At 34.4% G+C, this 13960-nt stretch overlaps 1 protein-coding gene across 1 annotated transcript; it reads right to left on the reverse strand.

The window, feature by feature from the left end:
* Positions 1-6500: 6500 nt before the first annotated feature.
* Positions 6501-8452, reverse strand: LOC110785134 (CBL-interacting serine/threonine-protein kinase 14-like). Its single transcript, XM_021989576.2, has one exon. The coding sequence runs from the start codon at positions 8049-8051 to the stop codon at positions 6681-6683; it is 1371 nt and encodes a 456-aa protein (XP_021845268.1). The 5' UTR covers positions 8052-8452; the 3' UTR covers positions 6501-6680.
* Positions 8453-13960: the final 5508 nt, after the last annotated feature.

Consider the following 13960-nt stretch of genomic DNA (forward strand, 5'->3'; position numbering starts at 1 on the left):
CTGATTTCATAGGATTCCTAAGTTAATAGGAACCTACCTAATTAATCTACTAATAAACGTATATTAATATTTGACTAACCTAGGATACCCAAATTAGTAGGACTCTAATTAAATTAATTAGTTAATTCCAAGATACCCAACTTAACAAGACTCTAATTAATTAACTAATTAATTCCAAAATATAAAACATATTTATCTTATTAAGAATCCTAGACTTAGTCAATTACCTATTTATTTAAGGACTTTTAATCAAATTAAAACTCTTAAATAAACTATCCTAAATCACGTTTATATTCTAAACTTACTGACAATTAGATTAATGCATATTGACATTATACTTAGGATGCATACCAAGTTCCTAGACACGAGTTCCACGAGTTCCTTTTAATACCTTGTTCCATTACCTTTCACGTTTCCACATACTCACATGAATCCTAGAAAATAAACTCTTGTTTCTTGTCTTCATGTTTCATGCTGCTCCGCATGTTGGTTGTTCCTCAGGAACAAGTGCTCCGCATGTTGGTTGTTCCTCGGGAACAAGTGCTCCTCGGGAACAATGGTTGATCCTCAGGAACAAGTGCTCCGCATGTTGGTTGTTCCTCGGGAATAAGTGCTCCTCATATTGGTTGTTCCTCGGGAACAAGTGCTCCTCGGGAACAATGGTTGATCCTCAGGAACAAGCATCTTTAGGAACAATCATCTTTAGGAACAGCCATCTCTAGGAACATCCATCTTTAGGAACAGCCGTCTTTAGGAACAGCCGTCTTTGTGAACAGCCGTCTTTGGGAACAGACGTCTTTGGGAACAGCCGTCTTCGGGAACAGCCTTCTTTGGGAACAACCATCTCTATCGGGATTCCTCTAGCTCATCTGGAGTTCTAGTTCTTCCGCATGAACTTTAAAACTCCCAGCTTCTCTAGAGTTTATCCTTAGGAACTGCTCTGCAATTCCAGCTCTGGATTTTATGCTTCTTTGTTATAAGCATCTCACAATCATCAACTTCTAGTAAGCTTTATTATTGATGACTTGGGCACAACTATTCATTAATGATCCTTGCACACATACAACTTGAAAACCACGTTAGTTGATTACGTTAGTTTGTCATCATCAAAACCATATTGGCTCAACACTTACTCTTTAGAAAGGCTTTGATTTGGTGGGGATTAATTAAGGATACAAATGAGGAGAACTTGGTCAAAATCAGCACACAAATCTCACCATAATAGTATTTGTAAGGACAACCTCAAAATAATTGGATACTTTGGAATATACCTCATGGTCCTCACTATTCTTTTTGTAGTTTCCTTTAGAATCGAGTGTCCTTCCAAGAAACCATGCATATATCAGAATATCAGTATATGGTATTCGGCCATAAGATGGATGTGTACATGTGTTCACATGCATGCATACACAGTACAAGTCTTCGGTGTACAATAAAAAAAAACTAAAAACTTTTACATATATTGAATTAACTTAATTTTAAGCATCTTCGGTTAAATTTTACTCCGATTTACAATTTTTATTATACACCACTTTTGAATAAGAATTTTTATAAATCTGATAATATTGCAATTTTGTAAAATTTGCGATGCGATGTTCAAGTATGGTACCATGTTATACTAAGCGACAAGTCTGATACGGCCATGTTATACACTTATACTAAAGGGAATAATATTAATGAAATATATTAACGAGATAACTTAAATTGACAAATTAACTTGACAATAACTTGGTTATATGATGATGAGTTTATGTAGAAAACCATAACATAATTATTATAGATATGAGACTCTATAACGTTAGATTCCTAAGCCAACACAACTCTAGTTCCTATATACTTGAATTCTACACATATAACATAACTTTGATCTAACATAGCCAGTGTGCGGATGAATTAACAACTATCTTGCCTGTAGTATATCTAAGGACATACATGTTCAGCTGTAATTTTCACCTCATTTTTACTTTATCAGAAAAAATAAGTTCAGATAAGATAAATTTATGATTAACAAAATAATATTATCCAAGTATAATTTAAAACTAAAATAAATTTTGATAAGTTAAAATTAAATGAATTAATTTAAAAAATAGTGAGAAGTGGATAAATAGAATGCACCGTAAATTGCTTGCACACGTAAAGACCCTCGAGCTCTTATTAATTACACTTAACCAATTTTTGGAAAAGAGTACGTAGTAATACTTAACCAATTTCAATGTAAAAAACAAAAAAATACTTAACCAATTTTTGGAAAGGGTTAACCACATTTTCCTTGTCAAAAGTATTTTGAACTACCCTAATCATTTCAAGACGTCATAAAATGTGGAGTATTATTATTTGGTGTACATTAGTCTGTACCCGTGTTAATGCACAGAATATCTATAAATTTAAAAAGCTAATAAAAATAAAAGAGCATTAATTTTAGTTTCCTTCTTTAAATATTATTATTTAAATTGACTATATTTTTTAATAATTCTCTTTTTGTTAGTATTTTTTCTCTCTTGTTGATATTTTAATTTCATGTTTTGGTAGTTTCATATTTGGTTCAACTTCATTTAAGAAAATTAAGAGTGATGACGTGGAGTAGTTGTGGTTTGAGAATTGGGGTTTTGGAGGCCTCTTATTCCTCACCACTCTACTTTATTTTATTTTTTGGTGTTAGCACCCGATTCACCCTTAGTAGCATCCGGATTTAGGGCGAGTTCTGTGTGGTTAGGTTCCACCTCCCAATTATTGTGGCGGGGGATCGAACACGGGTTCTCCCTACCAAGTTCAGCCCCAATCAACACTAAACCAACAAACAATTAGTACCACTCTACTTTAATAATATAGATATGTGCTAGCTAGCATATAGATACGTGCTAGCTATACACGCATTGACAACATATCATGTGTTATACGATCACTACAAGGATTTGTATCTTTAATGACAACCTAATAACGACGGTCAAAAATCTCGTCGCAAAAGCCTTTTGCGACGGGGCTAACAACCAAACAAAAACGGGAACAACCGTCTTATATTTCTTTTACGACGAGTTACCGACGAGATTTTTCATTAATGACGGGCCCCCTTTTATGACAGGTTCGCGACAGGAAATCCCGTCATTAATCAATGATTATTGACGTTTAGCGACGAGATTTTCCGTCGTTAATAGTACAATTTCTTATAGTGTGTCCATACAACTATTAAATACTTCGGAAGGCAAAGTGATTGGAATATTACAAAGTTTAAGGCACTCATTAGAGTTATAACATGTGTGGTTAAGGACGCTACTACTGGTGGCAGAGCCATAAGTTTTTTTGGGTTGTCGTCAGTGGCGTATTCAGAATTTTTTAGGGTGTTGTGTCACCATCTTCCATAACGCACAATATATACCAAAAATATATATCGTCCCAAAAGTAATAAATATTCATATAACAAACAAATACCTAGAAAATTATTACGATAAATTATCTACGGGTTTCATATGAATGGTGAAATTAATAACTCATTTAAGAGACTAGCTATTTAAATAATTGGTCTCTTAGATTTGAATTGAATCGGAAGTTGATCCGTTACTCAAAACTTTGAGGCTAGCTGTTTCAAAGGATTGGTCATAGATTTATCACATAATAATTATACCTGGTGTCTTATGTGTAGAGTTGAGTTCTTTTAGTATCACCTAAGAGATCAGCTCTCTCTCTCTCTCTCTCTCTATATATATATATATTTTGGCTGGCTCCGCCACTGGCTACTATATACTAATAATCATCTTATTGACATAGGATTACTAAAAGAAAAAAATAATGAAGTAAGAATGTTACTGAGGATGTACTATCTTCGTTTCATAATAAACTTACATTTACTTTTGCATAATTTTACGGATAGTTGACATAAGGGTCAATATCCCCTTGATCACATGGTAGTTATAAACACGCCTAGTAGGAGGAATCATAAGAATCATGTGAAGTCACCTCTTGGCGACCTTGAAAGACAAGAGAAGCTATGGAACTAACTTGTTCGGCTTGCCACTCAAGAAGGCCGAGAGAGTGGCTTGCAAAGAATCGAAATTAAATAGAGAAGAGGAAGAACACATATCACCCTCTTGGAGGAATTGAAGTCGGTAGAGGATCAATGGGAAGAGAATGGCAGGCTTTCCTCTTTGGAGCCGGCTTGTCCCGAACGGAATCCGTGAAAGGAAGACGGGCCAAGAGCCTAGGGTGCTCATTAGTGAGGGTCACCTTAGTGTGGGCGGAATTTGGAAGGAGGCACCACTCCTCCTCCCTAGGTCCGACACACCATATGAAAAAATTTGGGTTGCTTGTCCGTTGCAACCACTTGTATCCCTTAAGCTCGACCACAATGAGACGAGGATCCCCCATGGAAGGCAAACCCAACAAATCTTGCTCGTAATTCTTATTGAGTCCTTGCACGATCAAGGTGAGCATCCCACTAAGGAGGATGTCACCACTAAGCGGATAGTCTTTCCTTGTATCAATGATCCGATTCATGAGCAAGCTACCAAAGTTGAGGGAGCCCTTTTGACCACCATTATGGGTCAACCACAAAGCCCCCAGCTCTAAGCTAGAGAGAGCCCCGCACTATGCTTATTTACTGCTTAGTTAATCCTCTAAGGCTCTAACCACCCCTGAGACTAGTTAATCCATTCTATTTTGCAGATCACAGCCAGCGATCTCAGCAGAAGACATCTACCCCACAGTCATTTGTTCTTATTCCACACCAGGAACAGTTACCCCAATTATATTTTTAACCAATACCAAACAAGGTTTAAGACTTATTTTATTTTTATCCCACTCTCTTATCCCTTTTACCAGGCTCGGCTCTAGGGGGTAGGCGAGGGGTGCAACCGCCTAGGGCCCAAGGCGGAAAGGGGCCCAAAATAATAACATGTCTAGTAAATTAGTACTAGTAATAAACAATACATTAAATACACATGTTATTTCTTTGGCTCATTGGTAGAAAGTAGGTGTTAAAGTTTTGATACCTATCAATAGGTCTAGGGTTCGATTCCCCTCTCTGTCTTCTTCTTGTTTGTACTGTAATTTTTTTACATCAATTTATTTTTTAGCAACTAGTTTTCTCATTCATAATAATTTGTACATATAGTGTCTCAATTATTTAAACCCTTTATTTATATTAGATACGTCCTTTAATACTTTACAAGATAAGTAAGGTTTACGTTGAGTTTATATACGTAGTATTTTACTTTTAGTACTCAGTTCTATATGTGGGCGAAAAAAATGCTTATTTGATGGACTATAGGTCTATAATTAAGTTTTAAAATAGATATCAAATTTTAATGATGACAAAATTAACTGATACTTTTTTATGCTCAAAATGAACCTTTATTTTCAAAAAATAAAAATCTCTTTTGCATATTAATTATCTTCTAATTAAGTAAGTATTTATTTTATTGAAATATTTCAAGATATCGGTTAGAGCAGGATTTTGAGTTTTAGGATCCTGCAAAGGAGATATATATATAATAATATTTTATTAATTTGAATACAACAATATAATGGATTTAACAAAAAAAAAATGATATTATTTCAGTTAAAGACTATCATTTCGAAAGAGGCCTTAATCCCTCATTTTGCTTAGGGCCCTCAAAATATCAGGACCAGGGCTGCCTTTTACAGTTATACTAAATGTCTAAATGCCCCTTTAGAATTCGGGTGGTGCATGATACGCACAAATTCCTTCAAAGCATATATACTCCGTAGTACTTAGTACATCTATACAAGGCATCCACTCCGTAGTACTTCATCCGTCCCGGAATACTCGTACCGGTTTGACTTTTTGCACTATTCACATAATTCAGTTTGACCCTATTTTATTTATAGTATATGAAAACAAAAGTTAGCATATAATATATTGTTGGCTTCATCTTAACATATATTTTTAAAATATTAATATTTCATAAGTTTTTATAATATGTAGTTAAAGGTGGTCAAAATTGTGCATTGGCAAGCGTGTCGACTCGAACCGGTGCGAATATTTTGGGACAGATGGAGTACTTATTACATCTATACAAGACATGAAATGATGCATGCATTTTTCTCGACTTTTGTTAGAAATGTAAAATTACGAATTCCATGTCGGCATAGAATTCCAAACATAAAATATTAAACACAAAGTTGACGTGAATAAACCGCTTCTTTTAAAGAGGTAACAAAATTAGGACAATGATAGAGTAACCCTAAGAGTTGGTAACCCTTTCAATATTGAATTTTAATTGGTTACAAATGTTTTGAAACTTTACAATAACACATTCTCTCTCCAATTAATTATGTTTATATATTATTTTATACTTACACAGTGTCCAACCACCCCGGTTGATATTCTCCCCAAAAGATCACTTCAACAGTTTACGAAATTCTGGTCAAAATTATATTTGCTCGAGTGTTGGACTGTTAGTTTTGATTTTTCAATTTTTGAATTTCTATATGGATTTTCTCCCTTTCTTGGTAATGAAAAAGTTTAACAAATAGTTACACATATATACAGAGTAAACTATGGGAGAGGAGACATTGATTAAACATAATTACTTATATTTGGATCCTCAGTCTTAATCAATTCAGTTGGTAAGACTTCATTGGCTCACAGCCTCACACCTTCTACAGTTCTACATCATCATCATCATCATCCACCAGAATATCAAATAATTAAACATTTAAATGTTCTAAACTGCCCGAGCCGGTCCACCACCGGTCCGCCCGGGATTATAAACAAGGCTAGAAATCTTGGGCCGTAACTTCTCCTTCCAAAACTCATGGCTGGGCCCCACGTCTTTTTCTCTCTTCCTAACCTGAACAACGACCAACTCCTCCGTTAATCTCCGAACTTCCACAACCACACCGAAATCCCCGTTTTGCCCCTCTACCCTAACCCCCATCCCACTCCGCATCCTCTCCACCTCCACCCCGTCAATTTCACGCGCCGCCTCTTCCATCTTCTCTACCACCGTCTCCGCCGTTTCCTTGGACAAAAACGTCTCCCAACAATTCTCCTTCTCCGATTCCCCCTTCATAAACAACCCAGATAAATTAAACCCGGGTGAATATGATATCAAATCAAACGCATTCAAAAACCTCGAATTCTCCTTCTCAAAACTACCACCACCGCAACTTTCTCTCTCCTCCTCTTCGTCTGTTTCGTCACCATCGAAGTAAAACGATGCTAAATCTACCTTCTTTTCGTCGCCCTTTTTAAACCATGGATCGTCGATTATTTCTTGAATGGTAATACGGGTATCTGGATTTATATCCAGAAGACGATGCAGCAGATTTTTTAACTCCGGCGACATGAATTTCGGGCACCGGAAATCACCGCGGTAAATTTTTCTATACAAGTTCATCAAATTCGTGTCGTTAAACGGTAAATAACCTGCGGTTAAAACAAAGAGGATGATCCCGCAAGACCAAATATCGACCTTCGCACCATCGTACCCCTTCTTGGCCAATATTTCAGGTGCGACGTATGCTGGAGTTCCACACATTGTGTGGAGCATCCCGTCTGATTTAGTTTGGTCTTTTACGGCACTGAGGCCGAAATCTGAAATTTTAAGATCCCAATTCTCATTTAAAAGGAGATTTTCGGGTTTCAGATCGCGGTGGTAGACACCGCGGGAGTGGCAGTACCCCACGGCGGAGATCAGCTGGTGGAAATACCGGCGGCTGAGATCTTCACTAAAGCGCCCTTTGGAGACCTTAGCGAAGAGCTCGCCACCTTTAGCGAACTCCATGATGAAGTAAATTTTTGATTTGGTGGCGAGGACTTCGTGGAGGCGGATTATGTGAGGGTGGCGTAGACGGCGCATGATGGACACTTCACGTTTAACGTGCGCCGTCAGGTTCCCTTTAAAGATTTTTTGTTTGCTTACAGCTTTTACTGCCACGCTCTTCCCATTGCGGAGGTCACGGCCGTGGTAGACTTTAGCAAAGCCGCCCCGGCCGAGGAGTCTCCCTTGCTCGTATTTGTTAAAGAGGACAGGTTTTTGTTCGGGGATGGCGGCCGCGGTGGCGGATAGAGTGTCATTGTGAATCTCTGGCATAATTTCCAGAGACTGGTTGAGGATTGGGATTTTTGAAGTTGGATTTCCAGTCTTGTGACTGGGTTTAAAATTTAATGGTTTTGATATTTAACCCCAACCTCGCTGAGGTAAAGGAGGGTGGATTAATTTATGTAAATTAAGAATGGGTAGGAATTTGAATATGAGATGGAGAAGTATTTGTAAATCTCAGGAGATGTTTGGAGAAAGGAAGGATTTGATTAGGTGGAAAAGTGATAAGCGAATCACATAAGTGTGAGAAGTAAGAGCTATTTATACAAAACGGCCAAGGTAAGGAGTGTTCAGAGTTCAGACTAGAGAAGATGACATCATATGAGTAACTTGATTTTTAATTTAGTTGTAATTTCTTTTTAAACTTGATTTTATCACAAGTTTGTAACGTATTGCATAGTGATGTTGGCGCACACCAAAAGACTTTAAGGTAAAGTATGCCACTAATCAAGATGATTAAATTAATTTTTCTTAGGGTCCGAGCACCGGGTCCTATAAATTTATTATACATCCTGGGCATGGAAAACCTTTTGTATTTCATTTCCATTACCTTTCCTAAAATTATACGGAGTATCAAACATCCCCTTAGAATCTCAAGATCTAGGTAGTTCGAGTTCGAGTACTTGGGAAGACCAATCAAAGCTATTTGTTTTCCCTTATGCTTGGATCTTATAAGCATATGCTTCTAAAAATATTCTTAATTGCACCTTGTAAGGAGAATATACTGTATGTAGGGTGAAAATCCTCGCTTGAGAGAGGGATTTGTATTACTATTTTTTTGTTGACAAGTAAAATGGATGGTTATTATTATTACTCACTAGCTATTAATTTCTTTTATAAGATTATTAAGGATTATTGCTCTCACTGGTTAAACAAACATTTAAAATTTTTAGAGTCAAAATAAATGTTGCTCATACTCCGTGTGTCCCTTAACGTTTTTCTCATTGCATATTTTTTTGTTAAAATTTCAAAGGTTTGACTAAGAAATCTCAATAACTTATAAGAAATACTTCCCGTAATATAGTAATGTGAGATCTTGTTATATTCGGTTAAATGTATATTTTAATATTCAAAAGGTCTTGCGCGCACAAGGTGTACAATAAATTTATTGTACACCAAGATAAATTTAACTATTATTTTTGTAACTTTAACTTAGTTTTGCTTAACTTTTATATTAGTAAAAAAAAATTGATAGATTAATATTTTAAAAGGTTAAATTATTAATTTTATACATTATTAGTGATTTTGAAGAAATAAGTTTTACTAAAATGAAAAAATTTATCACTTAAAAATAGATAACTTTTACATATATATGCTTAACTTTTAAGCATTTTGAGTTAACTTTTACTCCGGTGTACAATATTTATTGTACACCCATTGTAAATAAGAATTTGTGTTTAATATTAATTTTTTTAGGATTTTAAGAGTATCTCCAATAGTAAGCTAATTTGACAATTAGCTTGTTATGCCACATAAGATTTCAAGCCATTTCATTGTTTAGCTAATTTATGCTCCAATGGATATCAACTAACTTGTTAATTAAATTAGTTTCACTTGTCTCACTTGTCAATTAATTATTTAAAAAATTTGGGAGCTACTCCAGTTGTCAAGCAAATTAGCTTAAACAAGCTAATTTGCTTGGCCAAGCTAATTTATTAATTGCACTCCAATGATCTAGCTATTAGCTTGAAACTTTTATAAATTTCAAGGTAGTCCCTAGCTACAACCATTGGAGATGCTCTAACGTATGTTAAAATAGAAATATTTACGTTTTAAGTCACATTTTGAAAATCATAAAAAGTCGAGTGGAGCAAGTAGAAAGGGACATAAGGAGTTTTTGATAATATAGTATATGTACTCCACAGTTTTTAAACGAGTAATACTTTTTCATAATTTTTAAAGATATGTTAGTAGAGTTGTGTGCAATTCACATTCGTCCCTACATTATTTTTTTGAGATTGTATACTCTCTTCGTTTCTTTTTACTTTTACTTAATTGTAATTTTTTTATAAAGCTAAAAAGTCAGATAAGTTACTACTTCTATTTAAGGAACTAAGGAAGGAGTAAGTTACTACGAAGTATTTTTTTATAAACAATCCAAACAGTTACAGTATCATGATTCATGTACCACGTTCAAATTTGTAGAGATAAGTTACTCCGTACTATTTAAGGAAGGAGTAAAACAAAACAGACACTCCGTATTAAGCTTGACTTTCTTAAACACAGAATGATTAAGATTTGTATAGTTAGTAGTTTAACTAAAAGAAGGATATTTGGGTAACATAATAATAATGCAAAAATGATGAATATCAAAGTAGTGTAAAAGTTACTTAAAGTAGACGAGTTGTAGTAAGATTTTGAAGTATTTTAACTTCTCACCTCCAAGTTACACTATATTTTTTTCTTAAAAAAAAAATACCTAAATTTTCAGTCTCAAATTTGTGACAGTTATAAATTTGCGACTGATTTTAGATCGAATCAGTCTTTAGTTCGTCGTTAAAGACATCTTGCGATTAATTTTAGATTTTTGGTGACTGAATTTTCCATCACCAAAGGCTCTATCCTTATAGTATTATGACCAACTTAACTCATCTGTTCGCGCTCCTCTATCTCTCTCCTTTTTCTCCCTTTTCTCTCATCTTCTAGGTTTTCAGTTTTTTTGAACGTTTAGGCCGGAATATTCTAATTTCTTCGGAAATTAGATTATTTCCGACCCTTCTTCTTGTTTTTTCATTTTTTTTCATGTTTCGTCCCTTTTTTTGTTTTTTTTTTCCGTTGGTTTTGTTCCCAATTTATTCTTGGGTTGTTCCCAATTTATTTGGATTTTTCCTAGATTTTTCTAGGTTCTTGATTCTCATCCATGGATGAGAATTTTATTTTTAGGGTTCAATAAATGCGAAAAAGATTTGGATTCATACAGGTTTAAGGTTTATCATCAACTCGTCGAGCATAACAATTCGTGCGCAATTTGAGAATTAGCTCTATTTGGAAAGATGTGAAAACATCGAAAATCACTGCTCGCGTCAAGCTAGAAGCGGTGGAGTACAAGTTGTGCTTTAGGATGCATAATAGTAATTGTTTTGATGGTAACAATTATGTATTTTCTTTGAATCTGTGGTATGCAGATCTATTTTATCAATGTAAATGTCATATGACTGATTATTAATGATATTGTTCTTCCCTTCAAAACAATAAAAATCTTTTCGCATAATATAAGTGTACCAAAATAAGTTTTGATAGTGCAGTTAAGTTTAGGTGTTCAGCTTCCACATTCCGTGTTTTTTTTTTTTGAGAAGACTTCCACATTCCGTGTTCTGGCGCAAACCATGGGTATAAACTATAATTGATTTTTTTTATTTTATTATTTTAGAGAACTATAATTTGATTTAGGTTGAAAGTATATACTAACACAAAAATATAAGTACAAAATGAATTTAATTTCTTTTTCTTGACCTTTTTATTACTGCTAGTGGGACAATGATTGAATAGGAAGCATCAAGGAAGCATCTTTTATTTTGTTCTATTCTTGCCAAATTTTGTGACATTGAAAGGGATCATAATCTACACGGTCTAAATAATAGTTTGATGATAAAACAAAGGACAGGGTGCCTAAACCCTTCGTCTTTTTCACATATTCAAGTTCATCCATGGAAAAGTTAAATTAGTTTTCTTAGATCCAACACTTTATAGGAAGCGGAAATTGGAGCTTACACCTATGGCAAAATATAGGAAGTACAAGTGTGAGTACGAGCATGATACATTTGGTCGTTTAGTTTGGTCATGTATTATATCTAGATTGTTTGTTTTTTTTGTTGTATCACCCGGTTCACCATTAGGGTTAATCCCAATTCGGGGCGATTCTGGGTGGACAGGTTCCAGTTCCCTCTCAATTATTGTTGCGGGGGATCGAACACGCGATCCTCCCTACCAAGTTTAGCCTCAATCACCACTGAACCAACATGCAATTGGTACTATATCTAGATTGTTATGTGCATTGAATTTATTGATTAGCGAATATTGTACTGTGACGAAGTATTACTTCCTCTGTTCTTTTTTAAATTACACAATTATTTAGACACGTTTTCTAATACACGATTTCTAACATTAATATTTATTGAGACGAACCTAATAAGACGCACAAGCACTACAAGAATTTATTTTTATTTTTGTCGTAATTAGCTACGGAGTATATTTTACAGTATTTTTTTAGTGATGTATAAATCATATACAAAATATTTGAACAAATCAAATTAATTTTTACAAGTGAGAACCTAGCTATTAAAGTAGGGTTGTCAATGAGCCGATACGTCCGTCAACGGTTCGTGAACAAGCTCGTCAAAGTTCGGTCAAAGATCGTTCATTAATAAATAATTAACGAGAATGAACAAAATTTTGAAGCTCGTTTAATAAATGATACTAGCTCAAACAACTTGGTGTTCGGCTCGATCGTTTAGGCTCCCGAACACCTCATTTATGTTCATTTTTCACTACAAGAATTTGTATCTTTAACGACAACCTAATTACGACGGGTCAAAAATCTCGTCGCAAAAGTCTTTTGCGACGGGGCTAACAACCAAACAATGACCGGAATAACCGTCGCAAATGTCTTTTACGACGGGTTTACGATGGGTTTACGACGGGCTTTTATATTAACGACGGCCCCCTTTCATGACGGGTTCGCGACAGGAAATCCCGTCGTTAATCAATGATTATTGGCCTTTCGCGACGGGATTTCCCGTCGTTAATAATACAATTTCTTGTAGTGTTTAAGCTCGTTCGTGTTCGTTCATAAGCTCGTTTAAAAGCTCGTTCAAGCTCGTTTATATTAAATTTTTTTTAAAAAAAATATGAATAATTTTAACTTATAGTAAATACCATGCATAAAATAATAACAAACTATATATTAATGATAGTATTGTATATTTTGTGCTACAATTATGGCTAAGAAATCAAATATGCTACCAAAACTATTCATTTTACTATTTTTTTCCCCAAAATTCCAAATAGTATTATTCAATCAAGGATTAAAGTGTTAAAGGTAAAAATCCTAAAAAGTATTTGGGATTGGTTTTTTTTTTTAAATAATAATATTACGTTTATTAATATGATCGTTTATATTCTCTTGCTCGCTTATCAAGGTTTGTTTGTTAAAGGCTCATTTATATTGATATAACTTGGCTCGGCTCGAGCTTGAATTTAAACAAGCTACTCGTGAGCTAAGCTCGAATTATGAAGAACTTAAACGAGCCAAGCTCGAAGAGGAAAAATAAGAGCTTAAAAATTTCTTATCAAGCCTAGCTCGAATAACCAAATATTCGTCTCGACTCGTTAACATCCCTATATTAAAACACACAAAACATTAATTTGAAAATGAAAGGAAAAAAAAAATCTACAGATTCCCGATTAGTTATCAAGAAGGTTGTCCTTGCATAGTCGCACATAAAGCATAGTTGTCATACTTGTCAACTATCTATACACGGACCATGATATAAAAGATATGCATTTATTTATACTACTCCGTATCATTTTTCATAATGCATGGTACAAAGAATAAATGAAGTAATTACAACATATTAATAAGAGAGTATTGACTTTCTTTATAAAAAAAAAAGACTTTTGAAAAATTCATGCCCTATAAGTTAGGAAATACGTAGTATATGATAATATCACGGGGTCATTTTCCATAGTTAATTTTTTATTTATACCATCATTTTTCATAATGCATGGTACAAAGAATGAATAAAGTAATTACAACATATTAATAAGAAACTATTGAAACTCTCTTTTCAAAAAAAAAAAAAAAAAATGAAAGATCCATGCCCTAAGTTAAGGAATTTATGATAATATCATGGGTAATTTTCCATAGTTAAATTGTTAATATTTCTATTTTAGAAAATAAG

This window comes from Spinacia oleracea, chromosome 5 (genome assembly GCF_020520425.1).
Source record: "Spinacia oleracea cultivar Varoflay chromosome 5, BTI_SOV_V1, whole genome shotgun sequence".
In the NCBI taxonomy this organism is placed as follows: Eukaryota; Viridiplantae; Streptophyta; class Magnoliopsida; order Caryophyllales; family Amaranthaceae; genus Spinacia; species Spinacia oleracea.

Coding starts and splice junctions, on each gene's coding strand:
- LOC110785134 (XM_021989576.2), bottom strand. CDS start 8,051: ATGCCAGAGATTCACAATGACACTCTATCCGCCACCGCGGCCGCCATC.